Source organism: Peromyscus eremicus, chromosome 7 (genome assembly GCF_949786415.1).
Source record: "Peromyscus eremicus chromosome 7, PerEre_H2_v1, whole genome shotgun sequence".
NCBI lineage: Eukaryota > Metazoa > Chordata > Mammalia > Rodentia > Cricetidae > Peromyscus > Peromyscus eremicus.
In genome coordinates this window covers 733,454-755,872 of record NC_081422.1, presented here as the reverse complement: position 1 = coordinate 755,872, position 22,419 = coordinate 733,454, and the positions used below count along the sequence as shown (strand labels likewise).

The following is a 22,419-nucleotide window of genomic DNA, read 5'->3' as shown; positions in this document are numbered from 1 at the left end:
TATACACAGAGAAGACAGGAAGTGATAAGGTGGGGTGGAGACAGGTCTCAGGCTTTTTGGACTGGATGATCAGAAGAAGGAGGAAACAACCGTGGCTGCTCTCCTGCTTCTTTGATCTTTGAAGTTTTTACCCTGATATCTGACTCCTGGTTTTTATTGATAAGATTAATTAGATTTACACTTCAGATGACCTGAATTCAATTCCCAGAATCCATATGTTGGAAGGAGATTTCACTCTCAAAACTATTCTCTGACCTACACACGTACCCCATGGCAAGTGAACACTCACATCAACACCCACATACACACATTCACTCTAAAGTAAGTAAATGCAAATAAAATTAAAAATTTGATATATCACCATTTCAATTACTTTGCAATGACTTAGATTATAAATTAACATGTTAAAACAACTATTATCCTGTGTCCAGTCAAGAATAAAACAAGAAAAGACTTTTTTTTCCTTTTAAAAAATGAATGAATAAAACCTAAAGGACTTTAAACTAAGCTAATATGTCCATAAAACTAGAAAAAACTTCAATGAAGATATAAAATAAATTCTAGAATAGTACAAAACACATTGATTTCATAGTAAATTACATATATCTCCACAGAGAATTGAGCTAGAATTCAAGCCAGCATAAATCACCAAGAATGAAGCAGAAATCTTAAAAAGGGTAGCAAAATGTAGAACATATTATCAATTTAGAATTCAAAGTATAGTCAAAATTACATTGTTTTAAATAGAGTTTAATGACATAAAAAGAGGATGTGCTACCAATATTTAAATACTTAGTGCCTAAATAAATACTTAAATAAATATAGCAAAGAGAATTCTTCAAGCAAAAGAAAGCTAGTCTTTCAGAAACCTTTAAAAGTGCTTCAAAGAAGGAAGACTAGAAAGAGTAAATATTGAAAAGTACAAATAAATATCAATAGCTTAAAACAACAAAACTAATATAAAACAATACCACAGTGGAAGTCAATGGCGTTCTGATGTCTTACATTGCTAGAAGGGCTAAGCATAACAACTCAAGGTAGACTAAGGTCATGGGTAGATATTGGGCGCCATGGTAACCACTAAAAATAACCAAAGACTATCTAACCAGCAAGATAAGGGAAGAGGAAAAACTACAGTATGGCTATGAGGTAAGTAATCAAAAAGAACTGTTATCAGTTTTTGTCACTGTGGTGAAATGCCTGAGGAAAGCAATGTAAAATGGAGATGTATTTTAGCTCACAGACTTACAGGTTTCACTCCATGGCCACTGGCTTCTTGTTCCTAGTACTATGATGGACTCATTAGAGAAGAGGGCATCCTGGCAGAGCTGCTCACCTGATGGCAGCCAGGCAGCAGATAGAAGGGGACCAGGAAGAGAATGCCATTTAAAGTCACTCTACTGGTGAGCTCTTTACTTCAAATCAGGCCCCACCTCCTCATAGTCTATGCAGCATAAAGTAATCAATGAGTTAACACATTGATGGAGTTAGCACCCTCATGACCCAATCACCTTTCCATACAGCCACCAGCTTGGGGCCAAGCCTTCAACACATGAGCCTTTTTTATTTACTTTTGGAGGATACTTCATGTTGAAACCATGACAAAAACTAGAAAAATAAAAGAAAAAAATTTAAGGAAAGGCTTATACTGAGTCACATACACACAAACTTTTTCTGCCACTTTAGTTACAAGCTTTTACAGAGGGAGAAGCAATACTCACCGCAGTTGAAAAATGGTGAATGACAGCAATGGAGATGCAAGCATCGAAAGACCCACTTCGGAATGGAACTGACAGTGCATCACAGACTAAGGCCTGAAACTGCCTCTCTCTACAAATGTCCACAAGGTTCTGGCTGCGATCACACCCAATCTGTTATAGGGAAAAAAATTTGTAACATTTAGTTTACATATCACAAGAGGTTTATTTCATACCTTAGACTACGCACATATGCTTCATATACATAAGCAAACAACCACATTACAAGTCATAAGAGTCAGTACCAAGTCATGACTATAGTCAGGAAAATCGTCATTATCAAACAAAAAAAGAGAATTTTAGGCCAGAAATGGTGGCACATACCATTAATTCCAGCATGGTGGAGGCAGAGGCAGGCAAATCTCTACAATTTCAAGGCCAGCCAGTATTACGTAGTGAAACCCTGTTTGTTTGTTTTTGTTGTTGTTTTTTTGATTTTTTATCATTGTTAAATATTATTTTATTTTTTAAAGCTATTGAGTCTTTTTTTTTTCTGTTAAACCCCTAGCCTTACAAAGAACAAAATGCTGAATTCACAGTTTGTAAAATTATGCTTGTAAAATTAAATCTTACTGTGTAAGAAAACTATCCTAAGGGAATAGGGCCACTGAAGGCAGCAAGTAGAGCAAATATTTCTACTTCCCCAAGCAGGTAAAGCCCAATAAGTCCCATGACCACCTCTGATTCTGTGAAAGTGTCTGAGGGCTTCCCATCTTCAATATAACTTTCCTGTTTAGTAACATATATACAAACATCAAGCTCTTTGTGGCGCTATGTATACCCATGTGTATAAACGTGCATATCTATACAGATATAACTGTGAAGTACACATGTAAGCTATGGAAGTCATAGATGGGACTCAAGAAACACTAGCCAGTCATTTAATAATTATTCCCAGACATTTCTTTATAACCCAATCCAGTAATAAGTAATGCTTTTTACTCTGTAAAAACTTGTAACAAGCCAGGCAGTGATGGTGCATACCTTTAATCCCAGCACTCAGGAGGCAGAAGCAGGTGGATCTCTGTGGGTTCGAGGTGAGCTTGGTCTACAAACTGAGTTCCATGACAGCCAGAACTTTACTAGGTAAAAATCAATATGGGAATGTCCCAAGAGGCTATTAAGAACAGCATTGGCACCATTCCTAACTCTTCCCTTTGTTTAAGATCCATGCCTGGCTGATTACATTTTTTATTTTCATCCATATGCTATACAACTCAGCCAGTAAGCACAAACTCAGAATGGAAACACCATTCAAATAATATACACAGTTTTATGTTGGCCACATTTCCTTACACTTAAATTCAGTTCAGAAATAATCATAAGCCATAAGTATGCCCAGTCATAACCGACAACTGCATCTTACTAAGAGTCAACAGAAAGATATCCAGTCTGACTATAAAACAAAGCTTTAAAAGTAGGGCTCAATAGTTTATTCAAAATAAAGTTGCTAATAACAAAAAGAAAACTGGAATAGTAGCCATGTAAAATAAGAGGAAATGTCTCTCTCCTTTTGCCAGATGCTTTTGACAGTTTGGATATAGCATATCTTTTCAATAACAAGAAAGCACAGGCAATGTGTCACACAAACCCCACTGATGGAGAAGTGGCCCATGCCTGGCTCAAGACTTTCATCTTTCGTTTGTTTTGCTAGAGTCTTCTACAAAATGTAGTTAAATCATGTTTTTTTCTCTTTCTGCTATAAATACCAAGGATAGTATCAAGTATTTGAAACTCTTCATAATAATTCTATACAATGTCCACAATATAGCAGAAAGACGGCCTAATTATAAGCAAAAAACATGAACTCAAGAACTCTTGCAAAGCTCCATATTTCATTGTGTTAGATGGAGATCAAGGACATAAAAATTTATATTAGGCTTAAAAATATTTTCTTTACTCTTCCCTACTTGTGTACATATTATGTGTATACATGTGTTCATGTTCATGTGCGAGCATGATCACATGCATGTGTTAGTCCTTGCATTTCACCTTGCGTAATTTAGAGTCTCTTGTTTTACTGCAATGTACACCAGGCTAGCTGACCTACAACCTTCTAAGAATTCTCCTGTCTTCATCTCCTATCTCACTGGAGGAGAGAGTAAACTACATTCACCTTCTACCACATCTGGATTTTGTTTATTCTGAGGATTTCAACTCAGGTCAACTTGCTTATATGACAAGCAATTTACCCACAGAGCCTTCTCTCCAGTGCAACTTCTTTATTTTTACATTTTTTCAAAGAAAAATAAAACAAGCCAAAACCCTAAATATGTGACTGTGGAAGTATAATTAAAACATGAAAGAAATCATTAAAATAAAGTTCCCTTTTCTACTATTAAACTATCAAATATAACTTTTAGAGCAAGCAAGTAATTGATGCTTATCTTAGCAGGTGAGAAAGGAGAAAGAAAGAAAGAAAGAAAGAAAGAAAGAAAGAAAGAAAGAAAGAAAGAAAGAAAGAAAGAAAGGCAGGCAAGCAGGCAAGCATGCATGCATACACTTCAGAGTGGACAGGGGACTGCACTGAGAAGGACTCCCACACAGTTTTAAAATCAAAATGTCTCACAGTAATGGCAGTGTGATAAAAATCTCTCTTTACATAATGTTGAAAGTGCAAACTGGCACAGCCATTTAAAAAGCAATTAGTCATACTATCTTTAATTTTTATCATAAATATGTCCACAACTTTTAGCTTAATAACCACTCTTCTAAAATTCATTTTTAAAAATAACTCAAATTATAGAAAAAGCTAACCAGGCTAAGAGCCACTGACCTGTATTGAATTCACCTAGACAGACTCTTTGTAACATATTTTAAGTTAGTTATATTTCCACAGTAGATTTTTGTGGCATGGAAAGTTAGTAATTTGCCGAGAATAGACCACAGATTTAAAAACCTGATCATCTTATCGCCAAAATCTGTATTTTTTTCTTCTTGTCACAATGTCTTTCAACATACATGTCTGCATACGGTGAAAACTTATGTGTTTTTATTATAGCATACATACTCAACAGGAAATCTACCCTCCTAACAAAACTAAGTGCACAATAGGTTATTTGTATGTGTGTATGTGTGCATGTACATGTGGCTGGAGGTGGACCCTGGAACCCAGAACTCACACATGCTAAAGCACTGTGCCACAGAGTTAAGGCCCCAGTCCTTCAGTTACATAAAATAGCATTTAACTGACAACAACCATAAATATAGGAATGTCACCTAATATAAATATTCTAAACTCCAGAAACTTTAAGAGACAATTAATGTAAAATGAGAAAAAGTGATATGCATTATCAAATTACATAAACTATGGTATAAAATATTTATGGTAAAATCAATAAGAAAATATACTCATTATAAATTAGTTTATTAGGGTAATAGGAATACAGGTAGATAAATATCTTTCAGCAATATTCTGAATAGGGGCTTTGTTTTTCTTAAAAAGACACAATATTTGGGCTACAGAGCACTTGATACTCTTGCAGAGGACATGGGTTTGATTCCCAGCACAAATACACGGTAGCTAATTATCTGTCACATAACTCCAGTTCCTGGGGATCCAATTCTCATTACTGGCATTTGATAACAACAGGTTTGCACATGGTGCATGTACATACACAACAGGCAAAACATAAACATACATGAAGTAAATACTTTTTAAAAAGAATATATATGTACATATAAGCACACAATTTTTAAAACTATGAAGGAAACCTTATAGCTGGAGAGATGATTCAGAGGTTAAGAGCACATACTGCTCTTACAGAAGATGTGAGTTCAGTTCCAAGCACCCTCATCAGATGGCTAACAACCAACTCTAACTCCAGCTTCAGGGGATCCAATGGCCTCTTCTGGCCTATATAAACACTGCACTCACATACATAAATATTCACACACATGAATTAAAAATTTAAATAATGTTTATAAAAGAAAAAATTCAGTTGTAGAGGAATCAAACTGGCAATATATAAAGTACAGAAAAATACAGTTAAAAAGCAAGAAAAAGAGGTACTAAAGTCTAGATTTGAATCCTGGCTTCAGTACAATATAATTTGAGGTTGGGCATTGTGATATATCCAGCTGTGTTCATCACAAAATTGGACTGTAGTTTTCTCTTTTTGTTATTGTGTCTTAATATAGTTTTGGATCAGTGTAATACTGGCTTACTGAACAGATGTGGGAGTGTTCCTTCACTCTCCATTTTGTGGAACAAGTTATGAAGAATTAGTATCAGAACTTCCTTGAAGTTTGATAGAATTCAACAGTGAATCTATTTGGTCCTGGGTGTTTCTTTCAGAGTAGGCTTTTGATTATAGCTTTGACCTCACCTATTAAAATGGGTCTACAATATCTTCTACCTCTAATTTGGTATGCAACAAGAAATTCTACTTCGTCTAGGTTTTCCAGTTCTTTAGACTATCAATTTTCATACTAATTTCTAATAACATTCTGTAATCATTGGAGTATGTGGTGAATGACACTCTTAATCTCCATTTTTATAAATTTGTGTCTTCTCCCTCTTTCTTTTTTGTCACAAAGCACAGTCTATTCTGAAACATTTGTGAAGAAGTTTTTAAGAAGTTAACATCCTGCAAGCATGGTGGCACACATCTTTAATCCTAGCACTGAAGAGGCAGAAGCAGAGAGATCTCTGTGAATTTGATGCCAGCCTGATCTACATAGCAAGTTCCAGAGTGGCCAAGGCTATATATAATGCGTTGTTTTCTGTGTCTTGTTTTTCAGTTTCTTTGCTTTTGAAGTAGCCCAAGTGCCCCTCAAGAACTGAGATTATAGACATGTATCATCAAATCTGGTTTCTTCAATGTGAGCAAAATTAGTAGGCTACTCACAAACTAAAATTGAACTATATACATGACAACAATCCATGGATTTCACATTGTGTCTAGATGAAAAGCTACTTTGCATCTGTTCCTTATTGTCAGCTCTACCTTCCCTTAACTGCAGTAGTAGTTTTTCCTTTGTGTCAGTACAAAGTATCAAGGGTGGGGAAGGAAGCTAAGATTGTAAGCAATCTGAGATATTTCAATAACTTGAATATAGACTGACTCATTGATTTTCTCACTCTCTCCCTTCCCTCCCTCTTCCTTTCTCCTTCCATTCTTCACTCCCAAGCTTGAGAAACAAGAATTCTAGTCATCACAGAGCAGTGATGAATATTTACATCAAAGTCTACCACACAAAGAACTTTCTTCACACAGCAAGAAGACAAAAAGTGGCTCGAAGAAAGAAATGATAACAAAAGAAAGCAAACACTTGCAGAACTAGAAACAGCTTTAGTACTGGATCTGACATAGTAAATTTGGTAAAATTTTAAATCTATGAGGTGGTACTTAAAACAAATGAGCACTAGGTTTAGACCCAGAAGGCACAGGAACAAGTCTCTATTATTCAAGTGTAGTGGCTGTGCTGAAGATGGATCAGTTGCCATTCAACAACTCATCATCAGTTGTTCTTGGCATTTTGACTAGTGGCTTTCTGTAATAGTCTCCATCCGCTGCAAAAAAGCATCTTTGATGAAGTGCAAGAGGTATACTTATAGCTGATAGTTTGGAACCAGACTTTACTGTTTCTATTTTTGTGCTTTCCATGTAGTGGTTCCTTGTCATAGTATATAATGTTATTTAGGCCACAGCAGACTAAAAGTTAAGAAACAAGTCAAATATTTTTTCCTTTTAAATGTGTGTGTGTGTGTGTGTGTGTGCATGCATCTGTATGTTCACATGTGGGTAAGTGTGCATGTGTTCATGTAAGTATGAAGACAACAGGTCAGCCTCAGGGGTCATTCCTCAAGAACTGCCCATCTTGTTTTTTAAGACAAAATCTCTCAATGAACTTGGGGCTCACTGATTAAGCTAGGCTGTTTGGTTACTGAGCCTGAGGAACCATGTCACTATCCCCAGCACTGGGATCACAATCATATTCCACCATATCCAGCTTTTTATGTGGGTGCTTGGGGACTGAACTCAGGTTCTCATGCTTCTGTGGCAAGCATTTTATCTACTGCGGTATCATCCCAAGACTCCTCCAATTCTTTTTCATGTACCTAGATATTTGTGAGCATTATATTCTTTGCAACTTTTTCCTGTCTATAGGTTTTACTTTGTAATGTGATCATCAATAAACTATTTCATGATTATAAACTATAGATTAGAAAGGAATTTTTGGAGAGGTTTTTATAGTGAGGCATCCTAACAGGGGAAAGGTAAAACAGATGCACAAAGCAGAAAAATTGTGGATGAAGGTAGAAAGACTCTAAGAGCCAGAGGAACAGGACATCTGCTGTAATACAGCATCTTCTATATATGACAGGGAAGCTGCACCCATGGAATCTCAACAATATGGCTGCCTAAATATGGCTAGACCTGAACAATGACAACACACCTGACATGTTAGAGGGAAGGAAACATAGGAGGAACTGAAATTGGGAGAAGAAGGAATGAAAATGATGTTAAATACAGTACACATGTATGAACCACCCCCCATTTTTTTCAAATTAAAAAAACAGGAGCAGGAGTTACTTGCCATATATAACTCCTTGCTGATGCCAAGGTACTTTCCATTTCCACATCCAATATCTGCCACTATAGAACCACTTGGCAAAGCTTTCAGGAATTCCACGATGCGTGGCCATGGACTGTGCCTTGTGCTGCTGAAGTGTCTTGCAATCAAATCATAGACATGATGAACATGCTCTCGCTCCAGCTGCCATGCTTCTTTACTACTCTCTGGAAGGGAGGGAGGTGTGGCCTTCCTCTGTCTGTCACAGACCGAGGAGTAACCTAAATGAGAAGAAAAAGCTCTTGCATCCAAGTGTGGTGGCACATGCCTATAACTCCACCACTTGAAAGTCTGAGCAGCAGGACCACCAAGAATTTGAAGGCACTCTGCACTACACAGTGAGTTCCATGATGCCTAGGCTTACAGAGTGAGATTCATCTCAATTAATCAATCAATAATAAATAAATAATAAATCAAAACTAAATTTATTAAATAATAAGTAAAGCAATGTTAAACTTTATTTTTATGCAAAAGACTAGGGTATCAAGTAAAATCCATATATGGACAGGATCTAGGGATAGTTAATGATTGCTAGGGGAAGAGGTGTCATTTTCTTCAGTTATGTAGCTACTGATAAGTTGTCCATGCTTCAGAAAATAATTCTACACCACACTCAAGCAAGTAATTCTAAGTAAACATAACTGGTCAGAAAACAAAACAAGTAAGAAGTTGAGGGGGAGGTTGTTGAGAAAAAGAGTCAGTGGGAGAAGAGTAATGGTGAGTGAAAATGACCAAAATTTACTATATATGCATCAAACTGCCAAAGAAGAAAGAGGAAGAGGAAAGAAAAGGAGAAAAAAAAATCTGTAAACTGAATAAAAAGACTAAGTGAAATGCTTTTAGTGTTTCACTTACAATTAATAACTTTCCACAACAAAGAAACATTTGCATAAGAAACCTAGCTTCTCTGTCCAAATGAATTTTTAAGTAGCTTGAAAACTAGAGCTTTGCTTTAGTTTCTGTACCTTATAAGGCTGCCAGTAGTGTGAGACTCATCAAATACCAAACATCTTTAAAGTATCGCACTTTATAAACTTATTGACAGTGTTAGCAAAATAAGCAAAAACTCATTTTCAGCCTCACAAATACAGTGATTTCAAGTTTTTTAACAGGATTATCATCTTCAGATCTAAGAGGCTTTGCACTTTAATATTAATTTGTATTTTTATTCATGTGTATATGTCTCTGTGTGTGTATGCCATGGAGGAGGGGGGTGCCTGTGGAGCCCAGAAAGTATCAGATCCTTTGGAGCTGGAGTAACAGCCCGACAACATGAGCACTGGGAAGAAGCAAACTCAGGTCCCCCAAAAGAGCTACAGCTGAACCATGTCTCCAGCCCTGAGAGAAAAGATTTTTTATTTAGTTAAGATTGCAGCTAAATATAATGGTTATTGTTACAGGCTATCCCAAATTGAAACACCTATGATATGAAAAGCATTCTCTGATTCCTCTCATTACAAATTATCATTTATAAAGTAAAGGAATTTTATGTTGAGTCCATGAAAATTAATCTAGGGAAGAACACACTCATATAAACAAGTCAGAACAACATCCTATGTGTGCAGTTCTTTTTAGATCCAGGTTTTCAAACTGACTAGAATATAAACCTCTACTTACTCCCCTACAGTCACCCTTACCCACACAAGCAATCTGTCATCTCCAACTTTTCTGTTGGGATTAAAAAAGAAAAATCAAGAGCCTGCTTTACAATCCCAACACTCTTAGCTATTACTTCAAAAACTAAAGCATTTTCTTGGCATTCAGCAATGCTAAAGGACCAAATATCGGGTAAATAAATGATAAAACATAGCCTCTGCCTTCAAAGAATATAAACACTAATGAAGGTAGCTTGGAGAAGTGAAAGCCTAACACAGACAGAGTACAGCAGATCTCATGGAGAAGTTAATAAAAAGCTCTACTAAGTACTGATGGCCTTAAAGAGTTTCTATACCACATTTATTCTGCTGTAGCACAGATGAAATTAGAGACTTACTACAATTGCAGGGCATACGCCTCACTTTTCTGAATGTAAACGATGTTCGAATTCCCCGCTTGCTTAAAGTCAAGTCTCCGATGTCACTGGTGATTATTCCACCTTTGAACTGCTCAGATGCTTGGACAGTATCAAATTTTCTGGGTGTAATTCTGAAGACAACAAATAAAATAACTTACTTGGCATTATAATGACAACAATATTTAGGGAGCACTATAAATGTTGGAATTAACATACCTTTTCAAATCTATGACACTCTACAAATTACAATGTACTTGGGAAAGAATGTACATATAGCATTTTGGGATTTTGTTTTATTTTTTTTTCCAGAATAATTATCAAAAGGTTATTATCAAGTTGATTTCCTATGAGGCCATGCTTATTTCAATTTATTCTCCCTTTCACCAAAGATCTTAACAAGCATCTCAATAGTTGGTATAGTGTTTGTTTTCTCTATCACTTTATTCCCCATCTCTGACTACCTCCACCTTTTCCTCCATCTCTTTCCATAGCATGCAAACGCAGACACACACTCAGTCAGTCACTCTGAATGTAATAAATGTTAATAGCAACCTTAAAAAATAATGTTGAGATTTATTTTTCTTTCTCCTAAAAATATAAGAAAGAATGCACAATTCTTACACCAGCTTTAAACATCAGTATGACTTACAATCCAAACTTTCAGAAATAACTACTGTTAACATTTAAGGACATAAGATACTTTCTTTTTTTTTGGGGGGGGGGAGATTTGGCAAGCAATTCTTCTTATTTTGTTTTATTATTATTTTTTTAATGCTGAATGCCTTTTATTGAAGGAGGGAGGAGGTCTTAAATACAGGCTTACAGCACAATGGAGAACCCTGGAGGGTAGAAGTTCGCTACTGATGCTTTACAATCTTGCATCTAAGCTGTTAACGCCCAATATGCATGATACACAGACAAGGAACTTCCTTCCTTTAAGCATTCAGGAGGGTGGAACCCAGCAGGGAATTAGCATAGGGAGGATATCATGGTCAAGGTCAGGCAGAGAGGGTGCTGGGAAGAAGACAAAATGCTTATCTGAGAAGTATTATGGAATAATCTTTTTGTACACTATGAAGAAGTGTCACTGATAGGTTTAATAAAAAGCTGAATGGCTCATAGCTAGACAGGATTTCTAGGCAGAGAGGATGCTGGGAAGAAGAAGGGATGCCAGGAGACTCAGAGGAAGCAGCATGGGCAATACAGAGTAAAGGCAACCAAGCCATGTAAAAGAACATGATTAAAACATACGGGTTAATTTGAGTTACAAGAGCTAGTTGGAAATAAGCCTAAACTATCGGCCGAGCTTTTATAATCAATAATAGTCTCTGTGTCATTATTGGAGAGCTGACAGTTCTACCGAAAAGTCCAACTACAAAGAAGCTACCATATCCAAGGATAGATTAAATGTTTTCACAACATATGTATGCAAATTAATTTCTTATTTTGCATTTACTATAATGCCATTATTCTTAAAACTTTAAGAATGAGCAACAACATAAAGAGCCTGAACCCAAAAAAGAAAACATGCTTATTTTCAAAATTCTATGAATATTTGAAAAAATGGATTAGACTGCATTTAAGAGCAAATATTTTAATAGCCATGAAAAAGAATCAAAATCAGGCCATATTTGTTTGTTTGTTGTTTTTTGTTTTTTTGAGACAGGGTTTCTCTGTGTAGCTTTGTACCTTTCCTAGAACTCGCTTTGGAGACCAGGCTGGCCTCCAACCAGGCCATTTATTTTTAATGACTTAAATTTAGGACAGGTTGTTCTTTGTTTCCCTAAACCCAATACTCAGGGTTGCCCTTAGTGCTACAACAGAACACCAGCTGCAGCTTCCCCTCACCACTGGCTTCTCTATACCTCCTGTGAATCCCACCACCTCACTCTGGCCTTTGCCTCTTTGTGGTGTCCCAACCTCCAACTCTGGCAAACACCCCAGCTCAACCACAGGCCACACCTGAAAAAGATGTTGCCCAGGAAAGGACTTTCTCTATTTTCTTTGTTTCCCAACCTAATTCTCAGGGTAGCCCTTAGGGCTGCAACAGAACATCAGCTGCAGCCTGTCCCCCCTCTTGTTGAATCCCACAGACCATCCCACCCTGGCCTCCCCTCCCCATCTCCTCACTGTGCCCCAGCCTTCAACTTGAGCAGACAACCCCTACTCAAGCACGCATCCCCCAACACAAGTGAACAATACATGCTCAATCACAGGCCACACCACCAGAAGACCAGGAAAGCTGACGAAATTGTCCAGTTTCCCTGCTTCCCAAGACCGAATCCTCAGGGTCAGCCACAGCTCTGCAACAGAACACAAGCTGCAGCCTCGCCTTGCCCATGACCAAAGAAAGCCAGGAAAACCAAAACAAACAATTGGAGGAAATGAATAAATACCTTAAAGAAAGCCAAGAAAAACCAAACAAACAGTTGAAGGAAACAAGTTAATACTGTTCAAGACCTGAAAATGGAAATAGAAAAAAAATAAAGAAATCACCAACTCAGGGAATTCTGGAAATGAAAAATTTAGAAATGCAAACAGGAACTATCTAGAGGCAAGCTTCACCTACAGAACACAAGAGATGGAAGAGATAATCTCAGGTATTGAAGATATGATAGAAGAAATGGATACACCAGTCAAAGAAAATGTTAAATGTTAAATCTAAAATATTTCTGACTCAAAACATTCAGGAAATGTGGGAAACTATGAAGAGACCTAACCTGGGGATAATATGAAGAGAGGAAGGAGAAGATTCCCAGCTCAAAGGCACAGAAAATATTTTCAACAAAATCATAGAAGAAAAATTTTCTAAACAAGGAAATACCTATAAAGGCACAAGAAACATAAAGAATACCAAATAGATTGGACCAAAAAAGAAAGTCCCATCACCACATAATAATCAAAACACCAAACATATAGAACAAACAAAAAATATTAAAAGTTGCGAAGGAAAAGGATTGGTATCATATGAAGGCAGACTTAACAGAATTACACCTGATTTCTCAATAGAGACTCAAAAAGCAAAAAGGGGCTTGAACAGATTTGCTGCAGACTCTAAGAGACCATAGATGCCAGTTCAGATTATTCAGATTATTATACCCAGCAATATTTTCAATCACCATAAATGGAAAAAATGTTATTCCATGATAAAGTCAAATTTAAACGATATCTATCTACAAATCCAGCCTTACAGAAGGTGCTAGAAGAAAAATCCAAAGCAAGAATATTAACTACACCCATAAAAACACAAGAAATAAATAGTCTCACACTAGCAAAACCAAGAGAAGGGAAGCACACACAAAGACACACACACACACACACACACACAAAACCACACACAGACACACACATACACACACCACCAACAACAACAATAACAATAAACTAGCAGGAATTAATAGTCATTGATCATTGATAGATATCTTTCAATATCAATGGTCTCAATTCTCTAATGAGACAAAGAATAACGGAATGGATTTGAAAACAGGATCCATTCTTCTGCTATATACAAGAAACACACCTCAACATCAAAGACAGGTATTACCTCAGGGTAAAGGGTTGGAAAATGATATTCCAGGTAAATGGACCTAAGAAGCAGGCTGGTGTAGCCGTGTTAATATCTAACAAAATACACTTCAAACTAAAATTAATCAAAAGAGATGGGGAAGGACACCACATATTCATCAAAGGAAAAATCTGCCAAGATAACTTCCCAATTGTTTTTTTATCTATGCCCCAAACATAAGCTCCCCATCCCAAAAGAAACACCAGGACAGCTTAAATCACACATATAGAAGGATCAGTGTCCAATTCATTTTATGAGGCCACAGTTACCCTGATACCCAAACCACATAAAGGCTAAACAAATAAAAAGAGTTACAGACTTATTTCTCTTATGAACACAGATATAAAAATACTCAATATAATCCTTGCAAACCTAATCCAAGAACACATCAGAAAAGATTATCCACTATGATCAGGTAGGCTTCATGCCAGAGATGCAGGAATGGTTCAACATATGAAAATATGTGAATGTAACTCACCATGTAAATAAAGTGAAGAAAAAACCCTCATGATCACCTCATTAGATGTCAAAAAAGCCTTCAACAAAATCCAACACTTTAGGAGATCAGTCCCCACCATTATTTACCCCAGGACTCTTGAGGAATGAGGGATAAGAGACTTAGTTAGAAGTAAGGAGGAGAGAAACAGAGAAAAAACACAGGATAGACTCTAGTGGGCCTGGATCCTTATCTAAACGGGCCCAGAACTTTATTTCAAAGGTCTATTTATAACAATGCTAAGGGGTGGAGCAAAATACCTTCAACTTGCTAGTTACAGTCACCTGGTACCCAGGCCCATGTTCCAATCAACCTCTTATGCTGGGTACAGCCACTAGGAAACCTAGTGGGCTCCAACACAACACCCCTTCATGATAAAAATCCTGGAGAGATTATGGACATGAGGGACATACCAGAACATAATAAAGGCAGTTTATAGCAAGCTATAGCCAATATCAAATTAAACGGAGAGAAACGCAAAGCAATTCCACTAAAGTCACGAACAAGACAACGTTCTCTCCATATCTATTCAATATAGTACTTGATTCTATTGATCAAGTTTTAGTTTTAGCTGGAGCAAAAGGACAACTAAAGGAGATCAAAGGAATACAAATCAGAAAGGAAGATGTCAAAGTGTCATTATTTGCAAATGATAGAATACTATGTATAAATAACCTTAAAAATTCCATGAGGGATCTCCTAAAGCTAATAAACACTTTCAGCACAGTGGGTGGATACAAGATTAACTAAAAAAAGAAAAAAATCAGTAGCCCTCCTATATACAAATGACAGACTGAGAAAGAAATCAGGGAAGCAACACCTTTCACAATAGACACAAATAATATAAAATATGTTGGGGAATCTATACTCATGCAAGTGAAAGACTTGTATGTAAAAAAACTTCAAGTCTTTAAAGAAAGAAACTAAGATATCAGAAGATGGAAAGATCTCTCACATTCATGGACTGGAAGAATTAACATAGTAAAAATGGCCATCCTACCAAAAGCAATCTACAGATTCAACATAATCCCCACCACAATTACAACACAATTCCTTACAGCCCTTGAAAGGGCAATTCCCAACCTAATATGGAGAAACAAAAAACCCAGGATAGCTAAAACAATCCCAAACAATAAAACAACTGCAGGAAGTATCACCATCCCAGAGTTCAAGTTGTACTACAGAGCTTTAGTAATAAAAACCTCATGGCACTGACAAAAAAACAGACAAGTTGATCAATAGAATCAAAAGGAAGACCCAGACATAAATTCATACACCTATAGATACCTGATTTTTGATAAAGAAGCCAAAAATTCACACTGGAGAAAAAGAAAGCGTCTTCAACAAAGATGCTAGTCAAAACTGGATGTCTGAATGACACCTGTCAGCATGGCTATGAACAATAACACAAGTGACAACTCATACTGGCAAGGATGTGGAGCAAGGGGAATACTCCTCCATTGTTAGTGAGCCTGCAAACATATACAACAACAATGGAGGTTCCTTAGAAATATGGTGGTTCCTTAGAAAATTGGGACTCGATCTACCTCAAGACCCAGCTATATCAACCACTCTTGGGCACATACCCAAAGAACCACATACCAGAAGGATTCCTGCTCAACTATGTTCACTGAAGCTTTATTCATAATAACCAGAAACTGGAAACAATCTAAATGTTCCTCAACAGAAGAACAGATAAAGAAAATGTGGCACATTTACACAATGGAGAATTACTCAGTTTTGTTTTGTTTTGTTTTGTTTTAAAAATGATATCATGAAATTTTCAAGCAAATGGATATAACTAGAAAAAGACTATCCTGAATAAGGCAACCTGTAGTGGTATTGTGTTCCCCAAAATATTATGAACCCTAATAAACTTATCTGGGGTCAAAGAACAGAACAGCCACTAGATACAGAGGTTAGAAAATGGTGGCACTCACACCTTTAATCCTAGCATTCCAGAGGCAGAAATCCCTTTGAATCTCTGTGAGCTCAAGGCCACATTGGAAACAGCCAGGCATGGTGACACACGCCTTTAATCCCAAGAAGTGAGCCTTTAATCCCAGGGAGTGATGGCAGAAAGCAGAAAGATATATAAGGCATGAAGACCAGAAACTAGAAGCTTTTAGCTGGTTAAGCTTTCAGGCTTTTGAGCAGCAGTTCAGCTGAGACCCATTCGGATGAGGACTCAGAGGCTTCCAGTCTGAGGAAACAGGATCAGCTCAGGAACTGGAGAGATGAGGTAGGTTCTGCTTCTCTGATCTTCCAGCATTCACCCCAATACCTGGCTCCAGGTTTGATTTTATTAATAAGACCATTTAAGATTCCTGCTACAGCAACCCAGACTCAGAAAGACAAATATGATATTTACATATAAATGGATATTAGCTGTAAGTAAATGATAATCAAACTAAAATCCACAGACTCAGAGAGGTTAGTAAAAAGTAGGGCTTTAGTGGGGAAGCATAGACCTCTCTGGGAAGGGGAAGTAGATTTTGCAAGGGTATGGGGGACTGGGGCGGGGGTGGGGACTGGGGCAAGAGGGATCATGTCGGGTGGGTGGGAAGGGATGGAGGGAGAGAGTACAGGAAGGGACAGCTGGAATGGGTGGGGGGAATCAGGGGTTGAGTGGAAATGCAAATTCCTGAAATCTATGAAGGTGACCCTAATGAGGACTCCTAGTAATAGAGGATATGAGTCTGAACTGGCCATCTTTTGTAGGCAGGCAAGGCTTCCAGTGGTGGGATTGGGTTGTACTTGTTTGTGTTGTCGGCTGAGGGGGTGCTTAGGAGACTCCTAAATAACACAGGCTGATACTAGGACAGAAGATCGTTCTTTGAAACTGAAAGTGGAGCCCTATTTCTGAGTAAAACATCTATGAAGCTCATTGAATGGAGAGAAGTTAAGCTCTTCTCTAAATTTTACATCTACATCTATACTTACAGAGAGGAAAGGCTCCTACATGTAGCCTTCACCACTACATTATAGTCAAATTGGCTCAAGAAGATATTGTGTAGGCTGTGGAATGAAAAACCAGGCCCAATCCAGCCACAAAACCTTCAACCTACAATCTGTCCTGCTTGCAAGATGTGCAAGAGCAATGGTGGCACAGAACCTGTGGGAATCGCCAACCAATGCTTGGTTTACCTTGAGGCCCACACCACAAGAAGGAAACTATGCCCTACACTGCCTGGATGGCCAGGAACAAAACATGACTGGCAAAAAAAAAAAAAAAAAAAAAAAAAAAAAAAAAAAAAACTGATTACGAATGATATTCTGCTATACTCATAGATAGGTGCCTTGTCCACTCATCAGAGAGGCTTCCTCCAGCAGCAGATGAGAGTGGGTGCAGAGACCCACAGTCAGACTTTATGTGAGGGAGAGAAGCTAAACTGGAGGTCTTCATCAGGTCCCTCCCCTCAAAGATCTAGAAACCCTGTAGAAAAGGGAAAAGTAGGAATAAGAGGGAATGGAGGACACCAGGAGAATACAGCCCACTGAATTAACTAAGCAGGGCTCACATGGTGTGATGGTTTGAAATGGAATGGCCCCCATAGACTCATGTGTTTGAATACTTGTTCTATAGGGAGTGGTACTATTAGGAGGTATGTCCTTGTTGGAGTAGGTGTGGCTTTGTTGGAATAAGTGTGTCACTAGGGGGTCTGCTTTGAGGTCTCAGAAGCTCAAGTTAGCTCCTCTCGCTACCTGCAGATCAAGATGTAGAACTCTCAAGCTCCTTCTCCAACATCATGTCTGCCTAAATGCCACCATGCTTCCCACCATGACATTAATGGACTAAACCTGTGAACTGTAAGCCAGCCCCAATTACATATTTTCCTTTGTAAGAGTTTCCATGGTCTTGGTATCTCTTCACAGCAATAGAAATATTAACTAAGACACATTGGCTCACAGAGACAGAAGCAGCAGGCACAGAGCCTGCATGAGTCTGTACCAGGTCCTCTGCATATATGTTACTGTTGTTAGCTTGGCATTTTTGTGGGACTCCTAACAGTGGGAAGAGATGTATCACTGACTCTTTTGCCTGCTCTTGAGACTCTTCATCCTATTAGGTTGCCTTATCCAGAACTCAATAAGAGGGCTGCTGCCTTGTCTTATTGTATCTTTTTTTTTCTGTCCTGTTTGACTGTCATCTCTTGGAGGTCTGCTCTTTTCTGAAAAGGAAAAAGACTGGGAGTGTGGATCTAGGGGAAAGGGGAGGTGGGAGGGCGCTGGGAGGAGTAGAGGGAGTGGAAACTGTGTTCAGGATGTACTATATGAGAGAAGAATCTATTCTCAATAATTATTTAATTAAAACTAAGAACAGGTTACTAATACAATAACATGATCATTTTCCTGAATATTTGAAATGTGTCAGCTAAAATTTATAAGCAGAACGGAATTCATATAAAATTAAGCATTATTTTAATTATTTGTATATACACACATACATATATAAATACTTTCACACACAAATTCTAGGAGTATAATGTTCTGTCTTCAAACAACTAAAGATTCATTTCCACCAAAACGAAGAAAAATTATGATGCTGTAAGTTACTCTCAAATGATTATGCAAAAGCAATGATGATAACAGGTGAGAAAAAGTAAAAGATGTAGCAAAGTATTCATAACTGAAAACTACAGGTGAAAAGTGGAGGAAGTTTATTATACACAATTTTTCTTTAAATTTGAAATCTTTTCAGAATAAAAAGGTAGTGTATTAAAAAACAAAACAAACAAAAAACCTGCATATATCTTGGAAGGCTTGTACACAAATGATTTGATGTGCAGGCACAGGACATGGCTTCAGCATCTCAGACAGAAAAGAATGAGAAATCTCACAAAGCAGAAAGTTTCCCATCAGTAACTAAGGCCATCACAATACATACCCATGAGTCCAAAGGTATCTAGATTCTCCTGTCATCACCAGCAAACTCCGACGAGGCAACATAACTTGTACTGTGACACCCTCTGGGTGCTTAAAATCCATAACAATCTTGGAGCAAAGACAAAAGTTAAAAGGTTATCACCAAGAAGGGTTAATGCTGAGTCTAGTGTCATACATTCCAGGGATTAAGGATGGTTCATTTATACTGACCATATTTCTAGGTTAATAGCTAAGTAGAGCTAAAACTTCCTCTAACATTCCTAACTTTTACCTACTTCCTTGCTTACAGCTTCCCATGACAGCAGCAAAGCTAGCTGACCCATTATCCTGCAGCCAGGCTCACTGGTCCCTGCCCTTTTCTTTAGTCTTTTTCAGAACCAGCCAGTGTGTAGGATCTAACATGCTCTTTCTGGTCCAATGTTACAGGGCCAGCTTTTTCCTAAGCAGACAGTCAGTGCTAGGAACAAGGACAGTGTATTTCTGTAACTCAGAGGTGAAGTGTGAAATGTCTACTTGGCCACAGACCTACAGTGAAGTCTGCCATCACTTTTCTCATTAGAAAGCTGAAGACATGTTGATTTCCCTTTGCCTTTTTGTTTTTTAATTTCTCAACTTTAGGAAGAAAATTCAAGAATGTTACTCACTGCCCCCCTAAATCTACAAGTAAGGATTAGCAACATGGAAAAAGAACGTTTGTTTATTTCTGAAACCTTCTATACTAAAAATCCACATATGTAAATGATAAGATGGTTTTACTATATCAAACAAACATTATTGGTTCTTTAACCACAGCATCAAGATCACAAGAATACAGCAGAGGTTGAGAAGTCAAAGTGCTTAAGCTACAGAGATGGAAACTATACAGATATAATGGAAAGAGACAAAAGGAGGAAGAGGGGAGGAGGAGGAGAGGATAGGAGGAGAAGAAGCAAATAGCACTTGCCTCTAGGAGAGACATTAGATTTTGAAGCAACCACTAGTTAGATGAGATGATCTCAATATTTCAAGGATTATTTTGGATTCATTTATTTTCTATTTCTGTCTGAAAATCCATGTGTAACTTGCATACACTGTAAATGTTACAGGTCTGAGAGGAAAGATATCCTAGCAGTTGGAAGCCAAAGAATACAAAGTCACACTGCCCAACAAACCTCACACAAGAAATTTACTAGGAAAGACACAAGAGGATGGTTGCCTCTGCTTGGGAAAAAGCACCAAAGAACTGAACAGGAGGCAGGCTTTATATAGGGTTTCTTGGGAAGAAGACCTTTCTAGGGTGGCCTGATCTTGGGGCAAGCTCAGGGATTGCTGGGATTCTCTGGCCTGATATTGGGGCAAACTCAAGGATTAGTGAGATTTTGTGACCTGATCTTAGGCTTTTTTTTTTCTTTTTTTCTTTTTTTTTTTCCTGTAGGATAGAGCTTGGTCACCTGTATCTCCAGGGGCTAGAAATGGCCATTAAAACCATTAGAGTAGTCTGGGAGACAGGGCCTGGCCACATGCCTCAAGGGGCTAGGCCTGGCTGTTGGAATAGTCTGGGAGTAGGGCCTGGTCACTCATTTGTTGAGGGACTTACATTCACCACATTGAATCATGGTTCTGCATGTTTAGCAGCTCAAGCAAAGTGCAACGACAGAAATCAAGCACCAAATAAACATGAGCCTTTTCTTTATCTAGAGGGACAGAAATAACCCTCTGCTAAAGTTTCTGAAAGGTTTGACTCAAGTTACCTAAGTAAAAAGGTCTAACCTGTAGCCAGGTGTGATGGCACACGCTTTTAATCCTAGCACTCAGGAGGCAGACGTAGGTGAATCTCTGTGAGTTCCAGGCCAGTCTGGTCTACATAGGTAGCTCAAAGACAAAAAGACTATGTCTAAAAAATTAACAGCAAAAAATAAATAAGTAAATAAATAAATGAGTAGAACTCCCAGGCATGTGAATTTCAGTTCTGTCATTATCTCATTACCCTATTTCATGTGGTGACTATCTTTTACCACCATGTGGTATGCAGCAAAGGTAGGTCAAAAATGGGCCAAACTACACCAGAGAAAATTTGTATTTCACCTGACTGCCAATATAAAATGTGTGAATAAACGTATAGATTTATCCTGGCATCTGATAAGCTACAAGGTAAAACTTTGGACATCTAAAAAAAAAAAGTGCGTGGTGGGGGTGGAGAGGTGAGGGGGTGTTGGTGAAACTAACCACTCTGGTAAGAACTAATGTGCTAACAAAGCCCTTTTTATTTTAAAATTTTAATTCATTTTAATTAGAGTGTGGATGGTCCCATAGGGGAAACAAGGTACTGTGCAAGGCAAAATATGCTAAAAGCTGATTTTAAAAAAAAAAAAAAAAAGGAGGAGGAAAAGAAATGCTTCAGCACTTACCTCTGCCCCCAAACTGAGAGAAATGATCTCATCCTCAAATGCAGAATGTGTGTCAATATGGGCAGGAATTCCTGAGATAGAAAACATGACAATATCACTTCATCATCCATTGTAGATTTAGACTATGCATACACATAGCCTCACGTAATTATGGTGAAAAGATTTTTTTGGTTTTTAAGGAGGTACCATAATCTTAGTTAACAGGAAACAATGAATATGACTTGACAAAATTAAATCTAAAACAGGGTAACTCAATTTTAAAATAAAACAACATTGAGACATGACTTTAAATCAAGGCTCAGGAGTCACTGCTTAAATAAGACAAATTTTCCATTCACAGCCTAAGAGGTCAATGTGGAAGACAAATACAAGTCATTATTTCCCATAAATACTGAGACTCTCAAGGACTTGGAGAACAGAGGCCAATACATTAATAATTAAGACACAGCTTCTTCCATTCATCAGTCTGGTAAATAAAGAAACTGCAACACAGAGAAAAGATATAAAGAAGAAAGATACAGCCAACTCAAGGATATATAGACCACTGGAAAGCCAGACAGGAAAATACACAGTTCAAATACTTACAATGTGGGCACAGCAGCACACATCTGCAGTCCTAGCTCTGGGGGAGCTGGGACAGAAGCAGCTCAAGTTTGAATCAGTCTTGGGGGCTAGGAATGTAGCACAATGACAAAGTTCCTGCCTAGCAGATACTAGGCCCTAAGTTTAATCCT

At 37.7% G+C, this 22,419-nt stretch overlaps 1 protein-coding gene across 1 annotated transcript in view; it reads right to left on the bottom strand.

Annotated features, from left to right (window-relative positions):
• The window catches only part of Alkbh8 (alkB homolog 8, tRNA methyltransferase), a 55,040-nt gene that overhangs the window by 13,465 nt on the left and 19,156 nt on the right, over positions 1 to 22,419 (bottom strand). Inside the window, 5 exon segments of the mRNA XM_059267260.1 lie at positions 1,722 to 1,871; positions 8,301 to 8,557; positions 10,330 to 10,481; positions 19,300 to 19,406; positions 21,686 to 21,756. Of these exon segments, the coding sequence (XP_059123243.1) occupies positions 1,722 to 1,871; positions 8,301 to 8,557; positions 10,330 to 10,481; positions 19,300 to 19,406; positions 21,686 to 21,756 (737 nt within the window).